General features: G+C 34.8%; 3 protein-coding genes across 3 annotated transcripts; all 3 read right to left on the bottom strand.

The window, feature by feature from the left end:
* Nucleotides 1-14,644: 14,644 nt before the first annotated feature.
* On the bottom strand, nt 14,645-16,280 carry LOC108018752 (aminoacylase-1). Its single transcript, XM_017086329.4, has 6 exons — nt 16,133-16,280; nt 15,723-16,067; nt 15,522-15,668; nt 15,184-15,467; nt 14,992-15,122; nt 14,645-14,936 (listed from the first exon to the last, which is right to left on the bottom strand). The coding sequence occupies exons 1-6, from the start codon at nt 16,221-16,223 to the stop codon at nt 14,732-14,734; spliced, it is 1,203 nt and encodes a 400-aa protein (XP_016941818.2). The 5' UTR covers nt 16,224-16,280; the 3' UTR covers nt 14,645-14,731.
* Nucleotides 16,281-16,377: 97 nt separating this feature from the next.
* Nucleotides 16,378-18,127, bottom strand: LOC108018751 (aminoacylase-1). Its single transcript, XM_017086328.4, has 6 exons — nt 17,944-18,127; nt 17,479-17,823; nt 17,272-17,418; nt 16,927-17,210; nt 16,737-16,870; nt 16,378-16,674 (listed from the first exon to the last, which is right to left on the bottom strand). Exons 1-6 carry the CDS (start codon nt 18,032-18,034, stop codon nt 16,470-16,472), a joined length of 1,206 nt encoding a protein of 401 aa, XP_016941817.4. The 5' UTR covers nt 18,035-18,127; the 3' UTR covers nt 16,378-16,469.
* Nucleotides 18,128-18,648: 521 nt separating this feature from the next.
* Phyhd1 (Phytanoyl-CoA dioxygenase domain containing 1) lies at nt 18,649-22,579 on the bottom strand. The gene is made up of 3 exons (XM_036818668.3): nt 22,383-22,579; nt 19,484-20,141; nt 18,649-18,985 (listed from the first exon to the last, which is right to left on the bottom strand). Exons 1-3 carry the CDS (start codon nt 22,404-22,406, stop codon nt 18,801-18,803), a joined length of 867 nt encoding a protein of 288 aa, XP_036674563.1. The 5' UTR covers nt 22,407-22,579; the 3' UTR covers nt 18,649-18,800.
* Nucleotides 22,580-23,375: the final 796 nt, after the last annotated feature.

The raw sequence follows: 23,375 nt of genomic DNA, 5'->3' as shown, positions 1-23,375 counted from the left end.
AAGCTAACAATCGCAATCAGTTAGGGTAAAATTTATTTTTTGACCAATTTTCGCATTTTTTTGAAGGGTTTCGTAATCTATTTTTGCAAAAAATGGCATAAATAAAAAATTCTAAAATTTTACATTTTTTGGCGGTTTTTTAATCACAGTTTCGCCAAATCAAGGCGTAGAGTTAAAAGACCGACTGTTTTGAGCAGCTTGCTTTCTAAGCTAACGATCGCAATCAGTTAGGGTAAAATTTATTTTTTGACCAATTTTCGCATTTTTTTGAAGGTTTGCGTCATCTATTTTTGCAAAAAATGGCATAAATAAAAAATCTAAAATTTTACATTTTTTGGCGGTTTTTTAATCACAGTTTCGCCAAATCAAGGCGTAGAGTTAAAAGACCGACTGTTTTGAGCAGCTTGCTTTCTAAGCTAACGATCGCATCAGTTAGGGTAAAATTTATTTTTTGACCAATTTTCGCATTTTTTTGAAGGTTTGCGTCATCTATTTTTGCAAAAAATGGCATAAATAAAAAATTATACAATTTTACATTTTTTGGCGTTTTTTTAATCACAGTTTCGCCAAATCAAGGCGTAGAGTTAAAAGACCGACTGTTTTGAGCAGCTTGCTTTCTAAGCTAACGATCGCAATCAGTTAGGGTAAAATTTATTTTTTGACCAATTTTCGCATTTTTTTGAAGGTTTGCGTCATCTATTTTTGCAAAAAATGGCAAAAATAAAAAATCTAAAATTTTACATTTTTTGGCGGTTTTTTAATCACAGTTTCGCCAAATCAAGGCGTAGAGTTAAAAGACCGACTGTTTTGAGCAGCTTGCTTTCTAAGCTAACGATCGCAATCAGTTAGGGTAAAATTTATTTTTTGACCAATTTTCGCATTTTTTTGAAGGCTTGCGTCATCTATTTTTGCAAAAAATGGCAAAAAAAAAATCTAAAATTTTAAATTTTTTGGCGGTTTTTTAATCACAGTTTCGCCAAATCAAGGCGTAGAGATAAAAGACCGACTGTTTTGAGCAGCTTGCTTTCTAAGCTAACGATCGCAATCAGTTAGGGTAAAATTTATTTGTTGACCAATTTTCGCATTTTTTTGAAGGTTTGCGTCATCTATTTTTGCAAAAAATGGCAAAAATAAAAAATCTAAAATTTTACATTTTTTGGCGGTTTTTTAATCACAGTTTCGCCAAATCAAGGCGTAGAGTTAAAAGACCGACTGTTTTGAGCAGCTTGCTTTCTAAGCTAACGATCGCAATCAGTTAAGGGGAAATTTATTTTTTGACCAATTTTCCCATTTTTTTAAGGGTTGCGTCATCTATTTTTGCGAAAAATGGCAAAAATAAAAAATATAAAATTTTAAATTTTTGGCGGTTTTTTAATCGCAGTTTCGCCAAATCAAGTCGTAGAGTTAAAAGACCGACTGTTTTGAGCAGCTTGCTTTCTAAGCTAACGATCGCAATCAGTTAGGGTAAAATTTATTTTTTGACCAATTTTCGCATTTTTTTGAAGGTTTGCGTCATCTATTTTTGCAAAAAATGGCAAAAATAAAAAATCTAAAATTTTACATTTTTTGGCGGTTTTTTAATCACAGTTTCGCCAAATCAAGGCGTAGAGTTAAAAGACCGACTGTTTTGAGCAGCTTGCTTTCTAAGCTAACGATCGCAATCAGTTAGGGTAAAATTTATTTTTTGACCAATTTTCGCATTTTTTTGAAGGGTTTCGTCATCTATTTTTGCAAAAAATGGCATAAATAAAAAATTATAAAATTTTACATTTTTTGGCGGTTTTTTAATCACAGTTTCGCCAAATCAAGGCGTACAGTTAAAAGACCGACTGTTTTGAGCAGCTTGCTTTCTAAGCTAACGATCGCAATCAGTTAGGGTAAAATTTATTTTTTGAGTTGCGTCATCTATTTTTGCAAAAAATGGCATAAATAAAAAATTCTAAAATTTTACATTTTTTGGCGGTTTTTTAATCGCAGTTTCGCCAAATCAAGGCGTAGAGTTAAAAGACCGACTGTTTTGAGCAGCTTGCTTTCTAAGCTAACAATCGCAATCAGTTAGGGTAAAATTTATTTTTTGACCAATTTTCGCATTTTTTTGAAGGTTTGCGTCATCTATTTTTGCAAAAAATGGCAAAAATAAAAAATCTTAAATTTTACATTTTTTTTTGGCGGTTTTTTAATCACAGTTTCGCCAAATCAAGGCGTAGAGTTAAAAGACCGACTGTTTTGAGCAGCTTGCTTTCTAAGCTAACGATCGCAATCAGTTAAGGGGAAATTTATTTTTTGACCAATTTTCCCATTTTTTTAATGGTTGCGTCATCTATTTTTGCGAAAAATGGCATAAATAAAAAATCTAAAATTTTACATTTTTTGGCGGTTTTTTAATCGCAGTTTCGCCAAATCAAAGCGTAGAGTTAAAAGACCGACTGTTTTGAGCAGCTTGCTTTCTAAGCTAACGATCGCAATCAGTTAGGGTAAAATTTATTTTTTGACCAATTTTCGCATTTTTTTGAAGGTTTGCGTCATCTATTTTTGCAAAAAATGGCAAAAATAAAAAATCTAAAATTTTACATTTTTTGGCGGTTTTTTAATCACAGTTTCGCCAAATCAAGGCGTAGAGTTAAAAGACCGACTGTTTTGAGCAGCTTGCTTTCTAAGCTAACAATCGCAATCAGTTAGGGTAAAATTTATTTTTTGACCAATTTTCGCATTTTTTTGAAGGGTTTCGTCATCTATTTTTGCAAAAAATGGCATAAATGCGTCATCTATTTTTGCAAAAAATGGCAAAAATAAAAAATCTAAAATTTTACATTTTTTGGCGGTTTTTTAATCACAGTTTCGCCAAATCAATGCGTAGAGTTAAAAGACCGACTGTTTTGAGCAGCTTGCTTTCTAAGCTAACAATCGCAATCAGTTAGGGTAAAATTTATTTTTTGACCAATTTTCGCATTTTTTTGAAGGGTTTCGTCATCTATTTTTGCAAAAAATGGCATAAATAAAAAATTCTAAAATTTTACATTTTTTGGCGGTTTTTTAATCACAGTTTCGCCAAATCAAGGCGTAGAGTTAAAAGACCGACTGTTTTGAGCAGCTTGCTTTCTAAGCTAACGATCGCAATCAGTTAGGGTAAAATTTATTTTTTGACCAATTTTCGCATTTTTTTGAAGGTTTGCGTCATCTATTTTTGCAAAAATGGCATAAATAAAAAATCTAAAATTTTACATTTTTTGGCGGTTTTTTAATCACAGTTTCGCCAAATCAAGGCGTAGAGTTAAAAGACCGACTGTTTTGAGCAGCTTGCTTTCTAAGCTAACGATCGCAATCAGTTAGGGTAAAATTTATTTTTTGACCAATTTTCGCATTTTTTTGAAGGTTTGCGTCATCTATTTTTGCAAAAATGGCATAAATAAAAAATCTAAAATTTTACATTTTTTGGCGGTTTTTTAATCACAGTTTCGCCAAATCAAGGCGTAGAGTTAAAAGACCGACTGTTTTGAGCAGCTTGCTTTCTAAACTAACGATCGCAATCAGTTAAGGGGAAATTTATTTTTTGACCAATTTTCCCATTTTTTTAAGGGTTGCGTCATCTATTTTTGCGAAAAATGGCAAAAATAAAAAATCTAAAATTTTAAATTTTTGGCGGTTTTTTAATCGCAGTTTCGCCAAATCAAGTCGTAGAGTTAAAAGACCGACTGTTTTGAGCAGCTTGCTTTCTAAGCTAACGATCGCAATCAGTTAGGGTAAAATTTATTTTTTGACCAATTTTCGCATTTTTTTGAAGGTTTGCGTCATCTATTTTTGCAAAAAATGGCAAAAATGAAAAATCTAAAATTTTACATTTTTTGGCGGTTTTTTAATCACAGTTTCGCCAAATCAAGGCGTAGAGTTAAAAGACCGACTGTTTTGAGCAGCTTGCTTTCTAAGCTAACGATCGCAATCAGTTAGGGTAAAATTTATTTTTTGACCAATTTTCGCATTTTTTTGAAGGGTTTCGTCATCTATTTTTGCAAAAAATGGCATAAATAAAAAATTATAAAATTTTACATTTTTTGGCGGTTTTTTAATCACAGTTTCGCCAAATCAAGGCGTACAGTTAAAAGACCGACTGTTTTGAGCAGCTTGCTTTCTAAGCTAACAATCGCAATCAGTTAGGGTAAAATTTATTTTTTGACCAATTTTCGCATTTTTTTGAAGGGTTTCGTCATCTATTTTTGCAAAAAATGGCATAAATAAAAAATTCTAAAATTTTACATTTTTTGGCGGTTTTTTAATCACAGTTTCGCCAAATCAAGGCGTAGAGTTAAAAGACCGACTGTTTTGAGCAGCTTGCTTTCTAAGCTAACGATCGCAATCAGTTAGGGTAAAATTTATTTTTTGACCAATTTTCGCATTTTTTTGAAGGTTTGCGTCATCTATTTTTGCAAAAAAGGGAAAAAAATAAAAAATCTAAAATTTTACATTTTTTGGCGGTTTTTTAATCACAGTTTCGCCAAATCAAGGCGTAGAGTTAAAAGACCGACTGTTTTGAGCAGCTTGCTTTCTAAGCTAACAATCGCAATCAGTTAGGGTAACATTTATTTTTTGACCAATTTTCGCATTTTTTTGAAGGGTTTCGTCATCTATTTTTGCAAAAAATGGCATAAATAAAAAATTATAAAATTTTACATTTTTTGGCGGTTTTTTAATCACAGTTTCGCCAAATCAAGGCGTACAGTTAAAAGACCGACTGTTTTGAGCAGCTTGCTTTCTAAGCTAACGATCGCAATCAGTTAGGGTAAAATTTATTTTTTGAGTTGCGTCATCTATTTTTGCAAAAAATGGCATAAATAAAAAATTCTAAAATTTTACATTTTTTGGCGGTTTTTTAATCACAGTTTCGCCAAATCAAGGCGTAGAGTTAAAAGACCGACTGTTTTGAGCAGCTTGCTTTCTAAGCTAACGATCGCAATCAGTTAGGGTAAAATTTATTTTTTGACCAATTTTCGCATTTTTTTGAAGGGTTGCGACCGACTGTTTTGAGCAGCTTGCTTTCTAAGCAAACGATCGCAATCAGTTAGGGTAAAATTTATTTTTTGAGTTGCGTCATCTATTTTTGCAAAAAATGGCATAAATAAAAAATTCTAAAATTTTACATTTTTTGGCGGTTTTTTAATCGCAGTTTCGCCAAATCAAGGCGTAGAGTTAAAAGACCGACTGTTTTGAGCAGCTTGCTTTCTAAGCTAACGATCGCAATCAGTTGGTAAAATTTATTTTTTGACCAATTTTCGCATTTTTTTGAAGGTTTGCGTCATCTATTTTTGCTAAAAATGGCAAAAATAAAAAATCTTAAATTTTACAATTTTTGGCGGTTTTTTAATCACAGTTTCGCCAAATCAAGGCGTAGAGTTAAAAGACCGACTGTTTTGAGCAGCTTGCTTTCTAAGCTAACGATCGCAATCAGTTAGGGTAAAATTTATTTTTTGACCAATTTTCGCATTTTTTTGAAGGTTGCGTCATCTATTTTTGCAAAAAATGGCAAAAATAAAAAATCTAAAATTTTACATTTTTTGGCGGTTTTTTAATCACAGTTTCGCCAAATCAAGGCGTAGAGTTTAAAAGACCGACTGTTTTGAGCAGCTTGCTTTCTAAGCTAACAATCGCAATCAGTTAGGGTAAAATTTATTTTTTGACCAATTTTCGCATTTTTTTGAAGGTTGCGTCATCTATTTTTGCAAAAAATGGCAAAAATAAAAAATCTAAAATTTTAAATTTTTTGGCGGTTTTTTAATCACAGTTTAGCCAAATCAAGGCGTAGAGTTAAAAGACCGACTGTTTTGAGCAGCTTGCTTTCTAAGCTAACAATCGCAATCAGTTAGGGTAAAATTTATTTTTTGACCAATTTTCGCATTTTTTTGAAGGTTTGCGTCATCTATTTTTGCAAAAAATGGCAAAAATAAAAAATCTAAAATTTTACATTTTTTGGCGGTTTTTTAATCACAGTTTCGCCAAATCAAGGCGTAGAGTTAAAAGACCGACTGTTTTGAGCAGCTTGCTTTCTAAGCTAACAATCGCAATCAGTTAGGGTAACATTTATTTTTTGACCAATTTTCGCATTTTTTTGAAGGTTTGCGTCATCTATTTTTGCAAAAAATGGCAAAAATAAAAAATCTAAAATTTTACATTTTTTTGCGGTTTTTTAATCACAGTTTCGCCAAATCAAGGCGTAGAGTTAAAAGACCGACTGTTTTGAGCAGCTTGCTTTCTAAGCTAACGATCGCAATCAGTTGGTAAAATTTATTTTTTGACCAATTTTCGCATTTTTTTGAAGGTTTGCGTCATCTATTTTTGCAAAAAATGGCAAAAATAAAAAATCTAAAATTTTACATTTTTTGGCGGTTTTTTAATCACAGTTTCGCCAAATCAAGGCGTAGAGTTAAAAGACCGACTGTTTTGAGCAGCTTGCTTTCTAAGCTAACGATCGCAATCAGTTAGGGTAAAATTTATTTTTTGACCAATTTTCGCATTTTTTTGAAGGTTTGCGTCATCTATTTTTGCAAAAAATGGCAAAAATAAAAAATCTAAAATTTTAAATTTTTTGGCGGTTTTTTAATCACAGTTTCGCCAAATCAAGGCGTAGAGATAAAAGACCGACTGTTTTGAGCAGCTTGCTTTCTAAGCTAACGATCGCAATCAGTTAGGGTAAAATTTATTTTTTGACCAATTTTCGCATTTTTTTGAAGGTTGCGTCATCTATTTTTGCAAAAAATGGCAAAAATAAAAAATCTAAAATTTTAAATTTTTTGGCGGTTTTTTAATCACAGTTTAGCCAAATCAAGGCGTAGAGTTAAAAGACCGACTGTTTTGAGCAGCTTGCTTTCTAAGCTAACAATCGCAATCAGTTAGGGTAAAATTTATTTTTTGACCAATTTTCGCATTTTTTTGAAGGTTTGCGTCATCTATTTTTGCAAAAAATGGCAAAAATAAAAAATCTAAAATTTTACATTTTTTGGCGGTTTTTTAATCACAGTTTCGCCAAATCAAGGCGTAGAGTTAAAAGACCGACTGTTTTGAGCAGCTTGCTTTCTAAGCTAACGATCGCAATCAGTTAAGGGGAAATTTATTTTTTGACCAATTTTCCCATTTTTTTAAGGGTTGCGTCATCTATTTTTGCGAAAAATGTCAAAAATAAAAAATCTAAAATTTTACATTTTTTGGCGGTTTTTTAATCGCAGTTTCGCCAAATCAAGGCGTAGAGTTAAAAGACCGACTGTTTTGAGCAGCTTGCTTTCTAAGCTAACAATCGCAATCAGTTAGGGTAAAATTTATTTTTTGACCAATTTTCGCATTTTTTTGAAGGTTTGCGTCATCTATTTTTGCAAAAAATGGCAAAAATAAAAAATCTAAAATTTTACATTTTTTGGCGGTTTTTTAATCACAGTTTCGCCAAATCAAGGCGTAGAGTTAAAAGACCGACTGTTTTGAGCAGCTTGCTTTCTAAGCTAACAATCGCAATCAGTTAGGGTAAAATTTATTTTTTGACCAATTTTCGCATTTTTTTGAAGGGTTTCGTCATCTATTTTTGCAAAAAATGGCATAAATAAAAAATTCTAAAATTTTACATTTTTTGGCGGTTTTTTAATCACAGTTTCGCCAAATCAAGGCGTAGAGTTAAAAGACCGACTGTTTTGAGCAGCTTGCTTTCTAAGCTAACGATCGCAATCAGTTAGGGTAAAATTTATTTTTTGACCAATTTTCGCATTTTTTTGAAGGGTTGCGACCGACTGTTTTGAGCAGCTTGCTTTCTAAGCAAACGATCGCAATCAGTTAGGGTAAAATTTATTTTTTGAGTTGCCATCTATTTTTGCAAAAAATGGCATAAATAAAAAATTCTAAAATTTTACATTTTTTGGCGGTTTTTTAATCGCAGTTTCGCCAAATCAAGGCGTAGAGTTAAAAGACCGACTGTTTTGAGCAGCTTGCTTTCTAAGCTAACGATCGCAATCAGTTAAGGGGAAATTTATTTTTTGACCAATTTTCCCATTTTTTTAAGGGTTGCGTCATCTATTTTTGCGAAAAATGGCAAAAATAAAAAATCTAAAATTTTACATTTTTTGGCGGTTTTTTAATCGCAGTTTCGCCAAATCAAGGCGTAGAGTTAAAAGACCGACTGTTTTGAGCAGCTTGCTTTCTAAGCTAACGATCGCAATCAGTTAGGGTAAAATTTATTTTTTGACCAATTTTCGCATATTTTTGAAGGGTTGCGTCATCTATTTTTGCAAAAAATGGCATAAATAAAAAATTCGAAAATTTTACATTTTTGGCGGTTTTTTAATCGCAGTTTCGCCAAATCAAGGCGTAGAGTTAAAAGACCGACTGTTTTGAGCACCTTGCTTTCTAAGCTAACGATCGCAATCACTTAGGGGAAAATTTATTTTTTGACCAATTTTCGCATTTTTTTGAAGGGTTGCGTCATCTATTTTTGCAAAAAATGGCAAAAATAAAAAATCTAAACTTTTACATTTTTTGGCGGTTTTTTAATCGCAGTTTCGCCAAATCAAGGCGTAGAGTTAAAAGACCGATTGTTTTGAGCAGCTTGCTTTGTAAGCTAACGACCGCAATCGGTTAAGAAAAAATTTATTTTTTGACCAATTTTCGCATTTTTTTGAAGGGTTGCATCATCTATTTTTGCGAAAAATGGCAAAAATAAAAAATCTAAAATTTTACATTTTTTGGCGGTTTTTTAATCGCAGTTTCGCCAAATCAAGGCGTAGAGTTAAAAGACCGACTGTTTTGAGCAGCTTGCTTTCTAAGCTAACGATCGCAATCAGTTAGGGTAAAATTTATTTTTTGACCAATTTTCGCATTTTTTTGAAGGTTTGCGTCATCTATTTTTGCAAAAAATGGCAAAAATAAAATATGTAAAATTTTAAATTTTTTGGCGGTTTTTTAATCACAGTTTCGCCAAATCAAGGCGTAGAGTTAAAAGACCGACTGTTTTGAGCAGCATGCTTTCTAAGCTAACGATCGCAATCAGTTAGGGTAAAATTTATATTTTGACCAATTTTCGCATTTTTTTGAAGGGTTGCATCATCTATTTTTGCGAAAAATGGCAAAAATAAAAAATCTAAAATTTTACATTTTTTGGCGGTTTTTTAATCGCAGTTTCGCCAAATCAAGGCGTAGAGTTAAAAGACCGACTGTTTTGAGCAGCTTGCTTTCTAAGCTAACGATCGCAATCAGTTAGGGTAAAATTTATTTTTTGACCAATTTTCGCATTTTTTTGAAGGTTTGCGTCATCTATTTTTGCAAAAAATGGCAAAAATAAAATATGTAAAATTTTAAATTTTTTGGCGGTTTTTTAATCACAGTTTCGCCAAATCAAGGCGTAGAGTTAAAAGACCGACTGTTTTGAGCAGCATGCTTTCTAAGCTAACGATCGCAATCAGTTAGGGTAAAATTTATATTTTGACCAATTTTCGCATTTTTTTGAAGGGTTGCATCATCTATTTTTGCGAAAAATGGCAAAAATAAAAAATCTAAAATTTTACATTTTTTGGCGGTTTTTTAATCGCAGTTTCGCCAAATCAAGGCGTAGAGTTAAAAGACCGACTGTTTTGAGCAGCTTGCTTTCTAAGCTAACGATCGCAATCAGTTAGGGTAAAATTTATTTTTTGACCAATTTTCGCATTTTTTTGAAGGTTTGCGTCATCTATTTTTGCAAAAAATGGCAAAAATAAAAAATCTAAAATTTTACATTTTTTGGCGGTTTTTTAATCACAGTTTCGCCAAATCAAGGCGTAGAGTTAAAAGGCCGACTGTTTTGAGCAGCTTGGTGTCCAAGCTAACGATCGCAATCAGTTAAGTGAAAATTTATTTTTTGACCAATTTTCGCATTTTTTTGAAGGGTTGCGTCATCTATTTTTGCGAAAAATGGCAAAACTAAAAAATCTAAAATCTTACATTTTTTGGCGGTTTTTTAATCGCAGTTTCGCCAAATCAAGGCGTAGAGTTAAAAGACGAACTGTTTTGAGCAGCTTGCTTTCTAAGCTAACGATCGCAATCAGTTAGGGTAAAATTTATTTTTTGAGTTGCGTCATCTATTTTTGCAAAAAATGGCATAAATAAAAAATTCTAAAATTTTACATTTTTTGGCGGTTTTTTAATCGCAGTTTCGCCAAATCAAGGCGTAGAGTTAAAAGACCGACTGTTTTGAGCAGCTTGCTTTCTAAGCTAACGATCGCAATCAGTTACGGTAAAATTTATTTTTTGACCAATTTTCGCATATTTTTGAAGGGTTGCGTCATCTATTTTTGCAAAAAATGGCATAAATAAAAAATTCGAAAATTTTACATTTTTTGGCGGTTTTTTAATCGCAGTTTCGCCAAATCAAGGCGTAGAGTTAAAAGACCGACTGTTTTGAGCACCTTGCTTTCTAAGCTAACGATCGCAATCACTTAGGGAAAAATTTATTTTTTGACCAATTTTCGCATTTTTTTGAAGGGTTGCGTCATCTATTTTTGCAAAAAATGGCAAAAATAAAAAATTTAAACTTTTACATTTTTTGGCGGTTTTTTAATCACAGTTTCGCCAAATCAAGGCGTAGAGTTAAAAGACCGATTGTTTTGAGCAGCTTGCTTTGTAAGCTAACGACCGCAATCGGTTAAGAAAAAATTTATTTTTTGACCAATTTTCGCATTTTTTTGAAGGTTTGCGTCATCTATTTTTGCAAAAAATGGCAAAAATAAAATATGTAAAATTTTAAATTTTTTGGCGGTTTTTTAATCACAGTTTCGCCAAATCAAGGCGTAGAGTTAAAAGACCGACTGTTTTGAGCAGCTTGCTTTCTAAGCTAACGATCGCAATCAGTTAGGGTAAAATTTATATTTTGACCAATTTTCGCATTTTTTTGAAGGTTTGCGTCATCTATTTTTGCAAAAAATGGCAAAAATCTAAAATTTTACATTTTTCATTTTTTGGCGGTTTTTTAATCACAGTTTCGCCAAATCAAGGCGTAGAGTTAAAAGGCCGACTGTTTTGAGCAGCTTGGTGTCCAAGCTAACGATCGCAATCAGTTAAGTGAAAATTTATTTTTTGACCAATTTTCGCATTTTTTTGAAGGGTTGCGTCATCTATTTTTGCGAAAAATGGCAAAAATAAAAAATCTAAAATTTTACATTTTTTGGCGGTTTTTTAATCGCAGTTTCGCCAAATCAAGGCGTAGAGTTAAAAGACCGACTGTTTTGAGCAGCTTGCTTTCTAAGCTAACGATCGCAATCAGTTAGGGTAAAATTTATTTTTTGACCAATTTTCGCATTTTTTTGAAGGTTTGCGTCATCTATTTTTGCAAAAAATGGCAAAAATAAAATATGTAAAATTTTAAATTTCTTGGCGGTTTTTTAATCACAGTTTCGCCAAATCAAGGCGTAGAGTTAAAAGACCGACTGTTTTGAGCAGCATGCTTTCTAAGCTAACGATCGCAATCAGTTAGGGTAAAATTTATATTTTGACCAATTTTCGCATTTTTTTGAAGGGTTGCATCATCTATTTTTGCGAAAAATGGCAAAAATAAAAAATCTAAAATTTTACATTTTTTGGCGGTTTTTTAATCGCAGTTTCGCCAAATCAAGGCGTAGAGTTAAAAGACCGACTGTTTTGAGCAGCTTGCTTTCTAAGCTAACGATCGCAATCAGTTAGGGTAAAATTTATTTTTTGACCAATTTTCGCATTTTTTTGAAGGTTTGCGTCATCTATTTTTGCAAAAAATGGCAAAAATAAAATATGTAAAATTTTAAATTTTTTGGCGGTTTTTTAATCACAGTTTCGCCAAATCAAGGCGTAGAGTTAAAAGACCGACTGTTTTGAGCAGCATGCTTTCTAAGCTAACGATCGCAATCAGTTAGGGTAAAATTTATATTTTGACCAATTTTCGCATTTTTTTGAAGGGTTGCATCATCTATTTTTGCGAAAAATGGCAAAAATAAAAAATCTAAAATTTTACATTTTTTGGCGGTTTTTTAATCGCAGTTTCGCCAAATCAAGGCGTAGAGTTAAAAGACCGACTGTTTTGAGCAGCTTGCTTTCTAAGCTAACGATCGCAATCAGTTAGGGTAAAATTTATTTTTTGACCAATTTTCGCATTTTTTTGAAGGTTTGCGTCATCTATTTTTGCAAAAAATGGCAAAAATAAAAAATCTAAAATTTTACATTTTTTGGCGGTTTTTTAATCACAGTTTCGCCAAATCAAGGCGTAGAGTTAAAAGGCCGACTGTTTTGAGCAGCTTGGTGTCCAAGCTAACGATCGCAATCAGTTAAGTGAAAATTTATTTTTTGACCAATTTTCGCATTTTTTTGAAGGGTTGCGTCATCTATTTTTGCGAAAAATGGCAAAACTAAAAAATCTAAAATCTTACATTTTTTGGCGGTTTTTTAATCGCAGTTTCGCCAAATCAAGGCGTAGAGTTAAAAGACGAACTGTTTTGAGCAGCTTGCTTTCTAAGCTAACGATCGCAATCAGTTAGGGTAAAATTTATTTTTTGAGTTGCGTCATCTATTTTTGCAAAAAATGGCATAAATAAAAAATTCTAAAATTTTACATTTTTTGGCGGTTTTTTAATCGCAGTTTCGCCAAATCAAGGCGTAGAGTTAAAAGACCGACTGTTTTGAGCAGCTTGCTTTCTAAGCTAACGATCGCAATCAGTTACGGTAAAATTTATTTTTTGACCAATTTTCGCATATTTTTGAAGGGTTGCGTCATCTATTTTTGCAAAAAATGGCATAAATAAAAAATTCGAAAATTTTACATTTTTTGGCGGTTTTTTAATCGCAGTTTCGCCAAATCAAGGCGTAGAGTTAAAAGACCGACTGTTTTGAGCACCTTGCTTTCTAAGCTAACGATCGCAATCACTTAGGGAAAAATTTATTTTTTGACCAATTTTCGCATTTTTTTGAAGGGTTGCGTCATCTATTTTTGCAAAAAATGGCAAAAATAAAAAATTTAAACTTTTACATTTTTTGGCGGTTTTTTAATCACAGTTTCGCCAAATCAAGGCGTAGAGTTAAAAGACCGATTGTTTTGAGCAGCTTGCTTTGTAAGCTAACGACCGCAATCGGTTAAGAAAAAATTTATTTTTTGACCAATTTTCGCATTTTTTTGAAGGTTTGCGTCATCTATTTTTGCAAAAAATGGCAAAAATAAAATATGTAAAATTTTAAATTTTTTGGCGGTTTTTTAATCACAGTTTCGCCAAATCAAGGCGTAGAGTTAAAAGACCGACTGTTTTGAGCAGCTTGCTTTCTAAGCTAACGATCGCAATCAGTTAGGGTAAAATTTATATTTTGACCAATTTTCGCATTTTTTTGAAGGTTTGCGTCATCTATTTTTGCAAAAAATGGCAAAAATCTAAAATTTTACATTTTTCATTTTTTGGCGGTTTTTTAATCACAGTTTCGCCAAATCAAGGCGTAGAGTTAAAAGGCCGACTGTTTTGAGCAGCTTGGTGTCCAAGCTAACGATCGCAATCAGTTAAGTGAAAATTTATTTTTTGACCAATTTTCGCATTTTTTTGAAGGGTTGCGTCATCTATTTTTGCGAAAAATGGCAAAACTAAAAAATCTAAAATCTTACATTTTTTGGCGGTTTTTTAATCGCAGTTTCGCCAAATCAAGGCGTAGAGTTAAAAGACCGACTGTTTTGAGCAGCTTGCTTTCTAAGCTAACGATCGCAATCAGTTAAGGGGAAATTTATTTTTTGACCAATTTTCCCATTTTTTTAAGGGTTGCGTCACTATTTTTGCGAAAAATGGCAAAAATAAAAAATCTAAAATTTTACATTTTTTGGCGGTTTTTTTATCGCAGTTTCGCCAAATCAAGGCGTAGAGTTAAAAGACCGACTGTTTTGAGCAGCTTGCTTTCTAAGCTAACGATCGCAATCAGTAAGGGTAAAATTTTTTTTTTGACCAATTTTCGCATTTTTTTGAAGGGTTGCGTCATCTATTTTTTCGAAAAATGGCAAAAATAAAAAAATTGTAGGTTTGAATGCCAGTGGATTGGAAATTAAACTACGAGCTTAACGAGGTATGACATTCCTCACTCGGACGAGTTGTTGCATTACGGCAGCCAAAACACTGATTTATTAGTCGAAAAAATTAATTTAGGTTTTAGTCAAAAATACTACATTTTTTAGCGGTTTTTTAAACGAAGTTTGGACAAAACACTGGTTTTTAGATAGAAAAAACGAAAATCTGTTTTAAGTTTCAAATACTATTTTTTTAACGGTTATTCAATCGCAGTTCATCCAAACCAAGGCGCAAAGCTAAGATCTGCAATTTCAAGCCGATTGAATCATTAAAACCGAAGTTTTTTTAAAGCCCATTACTTGCAGAATTTCTAAATAATTTTTTACGAACTTCGAATTTTTTAATTAATGCCCAAGTGTATGCAATAGAAAATATATTTTAGTGCAAGGCGTTTTCGGAGCACCAAAAAGTATCTTTACATTATAATATAATGTTTAAATTCTCCTCAATCAAGGACACAAGCCATGCTAATTTAGTTCACCACGAAGCGAATTCGGGGCGAGCTCAGTATTATAGCCGTGCCCCAAACCAAGCTACAATGGTGAATAACATTGTTGGCGGAAAAACGGGCTACATTCAAATTCAATATATTATAATTCATATCATTCATTATATTTTTGCTACTCGCAATATTTGTTTTTCATAAAAACACAATTTAAACTCACAAATAGTGAATATTAAACATTAGTTAAATTTTCAATGATTTTCTGATAGATCTCCACACCTTTTAAGTACGTATCTGCATTGATGAACTCATCATGATCGTGCAAAAGAACTGGAGTGTTATTCATTGGAGAGAAGCCCAAAGCAGGAATGCCTACCTTCCGAATATGCCGACTGTCAGTGCCGCCAGGGAATACCTGAAGTTTGGTCGAAAGACCCCTGGAAAATAAACAATATTAAATCATAGTAATTTTAGTATACAAACAAAACTCACAATTCTTCAGTGGCACGTTTAAAGGCCACCCAAAAAGGGTTTGAATCATCTGTGACAGTTGGTGGAATGTGATCTTTTCTACTAATGTCAAGCTCAATTTCACCACCAGCCTCTTCGCACCATTTGTCTAACTGCAAGGTATGTATAACTTTAATTAAATCGGAGTTAAAATTACTTAATTGAAATACCCACATAGGCTTCGAACTCGAGGACTTTTATGTCCAAAGACAATCGAATATCAAAGCAGGCGGTTAGCATAGGAGGCACCACATTGCTCTGTACTCCCCCATCCACCGAAGTCAAGTTAATGGTGGTCACATCGCCAATCTGTAGTTCTGGATTATCCTTCAAGCGTTTCACTTGCCCTTCCCTGAACTCCATCAACTTGCTGGTTAAATAGCTGAATTTCTCGCCCGCCGTATTGGGCATCAAAAGCAAACCATGTCCTGCAGATCCACTAATTTTGAAAATCACACCTGAAAAATGCTTTATATTAGTCATAATCTCAAAAACATTTGTATTTTACTCACGTTTCACTGTACGTTCGGCATAGAAAACGGGAAACTCTGAAGTGGACGATGCAATTCCTTCATCTAAGGAAAACCCAATGTTAAGAAGCTTAAATTGCTTTGAGGAAACAAATGGTAGCATTCCCTTTCGACCACCTAATTCCTCATCTAAAATATAAGATATGGCGTTTAAAAACTTTTGATACTTTAATGGATATTTACCTGGCACGAAGGAGATGTGAATTGTTCTCTTGAACCTTGATCCCTTTTCTTTTAAAGCCCTGATGGCCGCCAAATACTGCATTCCCACACACTTCATATCTTGTGATCCTCTGGCGAAAATGCGACCATCCTCATCGATATCTGCGCCAAATGGTGGATGAGTCCAGCTTTCAGGGAATACGGGAACTACATCCATATGAGAGTTCAGTAGAATGCTTGGCCATTCCTTTTCAGTACCCTCCCAAGTCAGAACCACCACGGGATTCTGTTTGTCGAATGGATAGTAGACCTTGATAGGTAGATCCAAGTCCTTAGCCTGACGCTTTAGAAACTCCACGCAGGGTGCTGACATAAATATAATTTAAGGGACTCTTTATTCACTAGTAAAATAAAATCTCCCTGATACCTACCATAGTTCGGATTCGGGTGAACACTTGGAATACGCAGATATTCGCGGAAATAATCTATCTCCTTATTGGAATCCCACTTCTTGGCGGCCATTGTGTTTCTATCTACAGCTCAGATATTACTGAATCCAATGTTAAAAAACTAGGCTAATGAAGCTTCCTATTCTATACTTTACTACGTTTATCTCTAGACGTTGTTATTATCTCAAGGCAAATCCATTATAAACACAAGCGATAGATGCCAAAGGTTTGTAAAAGATATCTCTTCAAGAAGTTTATTTTTATCTCATTACCATTATCATATACAACAAAGGGAAAAACAGTAGATAATGGGGATTAACTAGACATTAGCCACGTTGCTTATAATTTTTTTGAATATCTGGATACCCCGTAGATAGATGTCTGCTTGAATGAACTCATCATGATCGTGGAGAAGTACGGGTGTCTTGTTCATGGGGGAGAAGCCCAATGCTGGAATGCCAACAGCGCGAATATACCTGCTGTCAGTTCCTCCGGTAAATATTTCTGGATTAATGGATAGTTTTCTGAAAAATAAATCGTGATTATATGATCAACAAAGATCGTCTTAGCTAGAAGGTATACATACAATTCATCTGTGGCTTTTTTGAAAGCAACCCAGAAAGGATTACTATTGTCGATAGCAGTAGGAGGAACCTTAGGTTGTTTTTGTTCGTAGGTTATCTCGATGCCACCACCCACATCATCACACCATTTGTGTAGCTTTGAAAATGTACAAAGGTTTATTAATGAAAACTTTAGGTCAGCAGGGTACCTACATTGGCTTCAAACTCCTCTATATCAAGATCCAGAGCCAAACGACAATCGAAAGCCACCATCAGCAAAGGTGGGACCACATTACTCTGAACTCCGCCACTAACTTTGGTCAAATTAATGGTCGTCACATCGCCAATAACCAACTCAGGATTATTCTGTAGTCTCTGTACCTGAGTTTTACGAAACTCCATCATTTTTCCAACTATATAGTTGAGCTTTTCACCAGCAGTGTTCGGCAGCAAAAGGGATCCATGACCTGCCGATCCACTGATGTTGAAATACACACCTTTTCAGAGGAGTAAGTATTATAGATATATATCAATATCGTAAAAGTTTAGGAAACTTACGCCACACAGCCCGCTCTCCATAAAAAAGAGGAAAAGCCTCGTTGGGGGATGCCAAACCCTCGTCCATTGCAAATCCCACATTAAGGGCACGAAAATCATCAGTGGGCACAAAGGGTCGCATTCCATAACGACCACCCATTTCTTCATCTGATAAAATATAATTATTATAACAGAATCTCGATTTAATAACTTACTCTATCTACTAACCTGCTACAAAAGAGATGTGGATAGTTCGTTTGAATTTGGATCCATTTTTTTTCAATGCCCTGATAGCTGCAAGATGCTGCATTCCCACACTTTTCATATCCTGTGTTCCTCTAGCGAAAATGCGACCCTCCTCATCAATATCTGCTCCAAATGGTGGATGGCTCCAGTTTTCGGGAAATACTGGAACTACGTCCATGTGGGAGTTCAGCAGAATGCTGGGCAACTCGGGTTGGAGACCTTCCCATGTCAGGATCACCACGGGATTCTGATCATTCGCTGGATAAAATACCTTGAGAGGCAGACCGATCTGCTTTGCCTGACGCCTCAAAAACTCGACGCATGGTTCTATAGAAGTTATAATAAAAATCTGTTAAGTTATATTCTCTTTTAGAGTTCGTAATAAAAATAATTTATTATTATCAATGCACATGATAACGTTCTTTGTCTCATCTTTCAGATACTAACTATAGTCCGGATCGGGATGAACACTTGGAATGCGCAGATACTCGCGGAAATACTGGATCTCCTCATCGGATTCCCACTTATTAGTGCACATTTTAATGGATCCCAAAGTCCTATGTATATACGATCCGTTGCAACTGACAGCTAGCAGCCTACTGACTTGTGTTAGCTAGTGTCCGAGTCGAGTTCCACTGCCCTACTACTAATAGACTTATCTTTCAATCTCCACGATCGTAACGCCAACGCGACACAGATAATTTTATCAAATTGAGAACGATAATTTTGGACGGTGGAAAACTCGTTTACGTAAAGTAGCTGGGGGGATTACTTGTTTTATTCTATAAAAACAGTCGAAACTCTATGATTGGACACCCTTGCATCGAGTGTATTTCTCTATAAAACTTACTGGGAGTCATGTTCTTCCCTTATATTGTGTGTACACTGTACCATTCTTACCGTGTATTTCGTTTGTCTCTTGTTCTCTCTGTTATCGTTTAAATTTGATTAGTAAATTTATTATAAGGTCGGTCGTTGGCTTCATTGTTTATATTTTTATGAGCTTTGGAAAGAAGGACAACCATTTTTACCGAGCCATAGATACTTAAGGCTAGGGGAGGTTAGGATTGTGCAATATGACCCTCTTGATTGGGATGATAGGCAGCAGCTTCAAGATTGCCAGTGAGTCTGATTTACATATATTTCCCAGAATTCTGGATACTTTCATATTTTTTATTAATACAATAGGAAGTTTATTCATTACATTTACAATTACTTCATACATCTTGGTGTGTACAACGAAACTTAAAGATTCACTAGTGACTTATATGCGAAAATACCGAATCTTGATCTCTATAAGATCCTCAGGCCTTGCGCTCGAAAAGGACTGGGAAGGGCTTGTCCTTCGGCGCCTGCAGCCAATTGTCCTCCGAATACTTGACGTTGTTCTCAGTCTCGATGACGTGGAAAGTGTAGGCGTGTCGGCTCTTTTGGGACCGATTGGGCTCACTCTTGTGCACCACATTTCCGTGGATGAGGATGCAGGTTCCTGAAAAAGGAGGTTTATTTAATTAATAAGTTTAAGTTAAATATTTTTCCAATATATCTAAGATACAACAAGTTAGTTAATTCAAATTGAACAAGATGTGTAGGAACTAAGAACATAAAAATTAAATATTTTAAAAACTAACCAACTGTTGACATTTCATATAAAAGAACAAGGGTTAATGGAGAAACCCCGCAAATATTTAATAACATTAACCCAAAAATAGATCGTTAAAAGTTTCTGCTGATGAAAAACAGCTAAGCAAATATTTACTTTTGTCTTAAAGCACTATAAAGAAAAATTTTTAAAATGAATGATATATCTCAAATACTCTTTAGTTCCTAAGATATTTGGTATTTATCTTTAAATTAAGACTTCAAGTCAAATGAAGTAATATATGAATATTAATTTGAATTAAAGTATTCAAACTGAAAATCTATGTAAGTTTGAAATGTTTTTTCTTAAAAAGTTTTGCATATATATTTTCTTTTGTGAACTCACCCTTGCTGACTTGCATTGGCGAGAAGCTGGACTGCGGATAGATGGGGGCTGCACGATCGTAGACCATCAGTTCGCTGGCATCCTTGTCGGGATTGCGGAGGTAGCGCCTGTGGACGCCACTCTTGTGCGACCCCTTGATGAACTGCAGACAGCCGTTCTGCAGGGTGCAGTCCTCGAGGGCTATCCAAAAGCCCACCGCGGAGTTGGGGTCGGTGTGCAGGAACCACGAGTCCTGGTGCGGAGTGACCTCGCCGCCCACTCCGGGATTCTTGTAGATGTACATGCTCTGGCAGACGGCAGGGCGATTGTAGTTTAGCTGCCAGCAGATCTCGCGAACCCGGTTACTAAAAGTGATTGCATTGAAGGCGGGATGCTCCACGTGCAGGGCATGACCCACTTTGTTCAGGGCGATCATGGGATCCACCAGCAGCTGACCCTCCTCTCCCACCGCCCCCTTCTCGAAGAAGTAGCGCACCTTGTCGCCCGACTCCATGAAGTACAGCTCCTTTCCCTGGGCATCCTCCTGCTTGATGGTGCTGAAGATTTTCCGGTTATTCTGCGGGGCATCCAGGCACAGAGCTCTGCCCGCCTGGAACAGGGAGTCCACCTCCTCGGGCGTGAGGAAATCCTCGATGACAATGTAGCCATTTTCATTTAGCTGGAAATATGGAAGCGGGTGAAGGTCTCCGTTAATTTACGAAATAATCTTTATAAGCTATATAAGCTGCTTATCGCCTGCGCCGTCTCGTCTAGCGGACCCGGCAATCTCCGACCGGACTCTACGGGGGCTGGAGGTGTTATCGCACCAACTGACCGATTGACCGACTGCATAATGGGCACGCGCTTACTATTCGAACCCTAGGGTATTCTACCATTATCACAAAAAAAACATTGCGACAAGATAACAAAGTAAACATCGATGTGTACTCATGGAGTTTTTTTTTAACGCATAAGAATTTGAAAACTAAGAATTATTAGAGCATACATTTGTATAATCTCTATAAGCAACATGATCTATTCTCCTCACTTAGAAATACTTTTAAAATATTGACCAACCTATTAGTTAAATATATTATTTAATAATAAAAACTATTATAAAATACGATTTTTAAAAACAAAATTCAAAACCTTATAGAGCACTTGATGAAATGACACAGAAATCTCTTCTATTATATTTATATTATAAGTAAGTCCCAACAACCTTTGTTTCCTTTTAAGTAGTGTTTCCCTCAGTGTATTAGTTTACTTTGTTCACCTTTTTAACATTCGCTAATTAACAAATTTCCGTGCACGTCAAAATGTTAATTCTGCCTGACACAAACCCACAGACCAAAATTCGTGCTCATTCATTGAAATCAGTCAACGTAAAATTGAAAATTCACACATTCTCTTGTTTCTAAATTTCGAAAAGAGGTATAATAGATGGGCAATCGTGAATGAGACCAAAACACCATAAAATGGCATCTAAACAAATAGTGATGGATGTTCGACTTGTTGTAGAATCAATCTCTTTTAGACTTATAACAAGCTTTTTATTTCCCGACTGAAGGGCAATAGTGTTTCGGCTTGGTAAACAAAAGATAAATATATCATTTTTGTTGTGGGTGCTCTTTCTCTCGTTTTTCTCCCGGTTTCTAGTAGCGTGAGTGTGGTTAAATTAAATAAATTTAAATTGCTTTTGCTTGAGCGAGAATTTTGAAAATGAAAAACGAGAGTAAAAATAGTCGCCGTGACTCAAAGGCAACCGACGATTTCCACCTGAAGTGATCGAAAAAAAGGAAGAGATCGGGTCAGCTGTCGATCTAACAGATCTGCGAAAATATATCATCGGAAGAAAGGGGCAGTAAGTGGATTATGGGCTCTATATAGACATATGGTTGCACATTACAAAAGGCATGTGCATGGAAAATTACACCAGAGGGTCAACAATCAGTAGTTGCATTCATCACGTATGCTGCTCGTTTGTCATATAACATGCTTAGCCAGCTGATTTTGTAATCGGTTTGAATTTGATAATGGCAAGTGCAGTGAAGCCTGATTGCAATGGGTGTTTGCAATAAATTTGTAATCCACATGTTAGGCAATAGCTTGTTGAACTAGAACTTGGGTGTGGAATACAGAGCGAAAACAAACTCGTGCTTAATTGAAAGATATGCTTGAAAAATTAGGAACAATGCCAAATAAATCTAGTCAACCAACTTAAAATTACACAATTTAAATAAAACATTAAAACTTTAAATTATTTCAGATATTGTTGATTGAAGTAATATAACTTAAATCATAACGTTAACAAGATTCTATGTGGGGTAAGAAACTTCTTTATAAAATGATAGAACATTTTTTTCTTTCAGTATAGATTATTTAATAGTCAGCGTGTGCCCAACTTTTAAGTCCGATAAGAAAACCAAATCGATTTTATGCTGAATTAAATATTCACTTCAATCAAAAGGCTGTCTATTTGCAAACTAGTTTGTGAACAAACTATTCTAAACCATAATTAAGTTTCAATAGTTTCAATATATCACTATTATGAGCCCCACACGTCGCGTTGTCTGAAAACTAGTCTGATATTCAGGATTGTTATTCGGTTTTTCGTTTAACCAACTGTGGTCAAGTCTTTAGAATCTGGAAACGTTTCCTCAATCACAAAAGAGTGCTTTGTCTTTTCTTTATTCTGCAGCAACAAAAGAATGCTTTTCCCCCATCGAATTTTCCGAGCCAACGAAATGTTTATGATGCCGATGGTTGTAAATAACACGATGACTCTTGGGGAACAAGTCATCCCAGGATGAGGATGACTAACTAAGAGTGCTTCCAATAAATCATTCGATGGGTTCCAAAATAGATTTACGAAAATGGGAAAAATCGATCTTTTGATTGATTAAATATGACTACCCACCTCGTCCAAAAGTTTGCTATGCATTTTGTTTGCCGGAACTTTTCTTATTTGTTTGGAAACTAATTAACAGTTTCACTTTTGTTTTCGATTCAAAGAACGCAAACTTCCGAACTTTTGTTTGGTTTCCGTATTTTATTTGCTATTTCCACAGAGATCGAGAACGTTTCGCACTGTTTGGCGTGTCTTTTGAAACTGATCGGTAGAGAAATTTTCGAAAACGCTTGAAAATATCAGACGGTCTGAAATCGAGGGAGCCAGAGAGAGAGGGAAAGAGGCGGCTGCTCCCACGCGGCGTTTAACCGTTACATATCATTCTAAACATAGAGAGCGCCGATCACTCTCGTTCTCTGTTAGATAACAGCGAGCGGTTCTGTTAACGAGCAGCGCGTGTCGTAGCTTCTGTTTTGATACCCTTGCTTATAAGGAGGGTGCTATTATTATGGTCAGGGGTCTGCCGAAATGAAAAATAAATATTCTATGGTCTTTTAAAGTATAAATATGGGTTTGTCAGTAGGGTATTTGATATTATAGGTAGGCACTCAACCTTTATCTGTCTATCTAGTTCTTAGTAGAATGGATATCTATCAAAATGGGAATGTTTAGATATATTTGATTTATGATTTTCAGAACCAGCTTAGAATGCAATTTTAAAATGCATTCAATATAAATGATCTGCCCGAATGAAAATACTACATTAACATTTTCTTTATAAGTGCAAGGGCATTAAGTCTCCGACTTACCTTTGCTTAGCTTTCCTTTATGGTATTCATAATTCTCTTGGCAGTTGTTTCTTTATCAGTCTCTTAAAGTGTGTCAGACCAGCCATTGACTTTGATAAATAAATATCACTTAAGATTGGCCACTATAGTTTTGAGCTATTGCTGTGGCGCAATCTTCCAGTTGATTCTGGTGTCCATCAAGTGTGTATTAAGTTGCTTTTCTCCCTGTTCCCATGGAAAACCACCCATATCTTTCTTCTCTTGACACACGTGT

This window comes from Drosophila suzukii, chromosome 3 (assembly GCF_043229965.1).
Source record: "Drosophila suzukii chromosome 3, CBGP_Dsuzu_IsoJpt1.0, whole genome shotgun sequence".
NCBI lineage: Eukaryota > Metazoa > Arthropoda > Insecta > Diptera > Drosophilidae > Drosophila > Drosophila suzukii.
This window is presented reverse-complemented; position numbering and strand designations above follow the sequence as displayed.

Bases quoted from the DNA above. Each gene is read 5' to 3' on its own strand.
- LOC108018752 (XM_017086329.4), bottom strand. From the start codon at position 16,223: ATGGCCGCCAAGAAGTGGGATTCCAATAAGGAGATAGATTATTTCCGC. The intron at 16,068-16,132 runs GTAGGTATCAGG...TATTTATGTCAG, and splicing joins TCACCCGAATCCGAACTATG to CACCCTGCGTGGAGTTTCTA. The intron at 15,669-15,722 runs GTAAATATCCAT...CTTATATTTTAG, and splicing joins TCACATCTCCTTCGTGCCAG to ATGAGGAATTAGGTGGTCGA.
- LOC108018751 (XM_017086328.4), bottom strand. From the start codon at position 18,034: ATGTGCACTAATAAGTGGGAATCCGATGAGGAGATCCAGTATTTCCGC. The intron at 17,419-17,478 runs GTTAGTAGATAG...ATATTTTATCAG, and splicing joins CCACATCTCTTTTGTAGCAG to ATGAAGAAATGGGTGGTCGT. The intron at 16,675-16,736 runs GTATGTATACCT...TTTATTTTTCAG, and splicing joins AAAAAAGCCACAGATGAATT to AAAACTATCCATTAATCCAG.
- Phyhd1 (XM_036818668.3), bottom strand. From the start codon at position 22,406: ATGCATAGCAAACTTTTGGACGAG. The intron at 20,142-22,382 runs GTGGGTAGTCAT...CCATATTTCCAG, and splicing joins ATAGCAAACTTTTGGACGAG to CTAAATGAAAATGGCTACAT. The intron at 18,986-19,483 runs GTGAGTTCACAA...CTCCTTTTTCAG, and splicing joins GCCAATGCAAGTCAGCAAGG to GAACCTGCATCCTCATCCAC.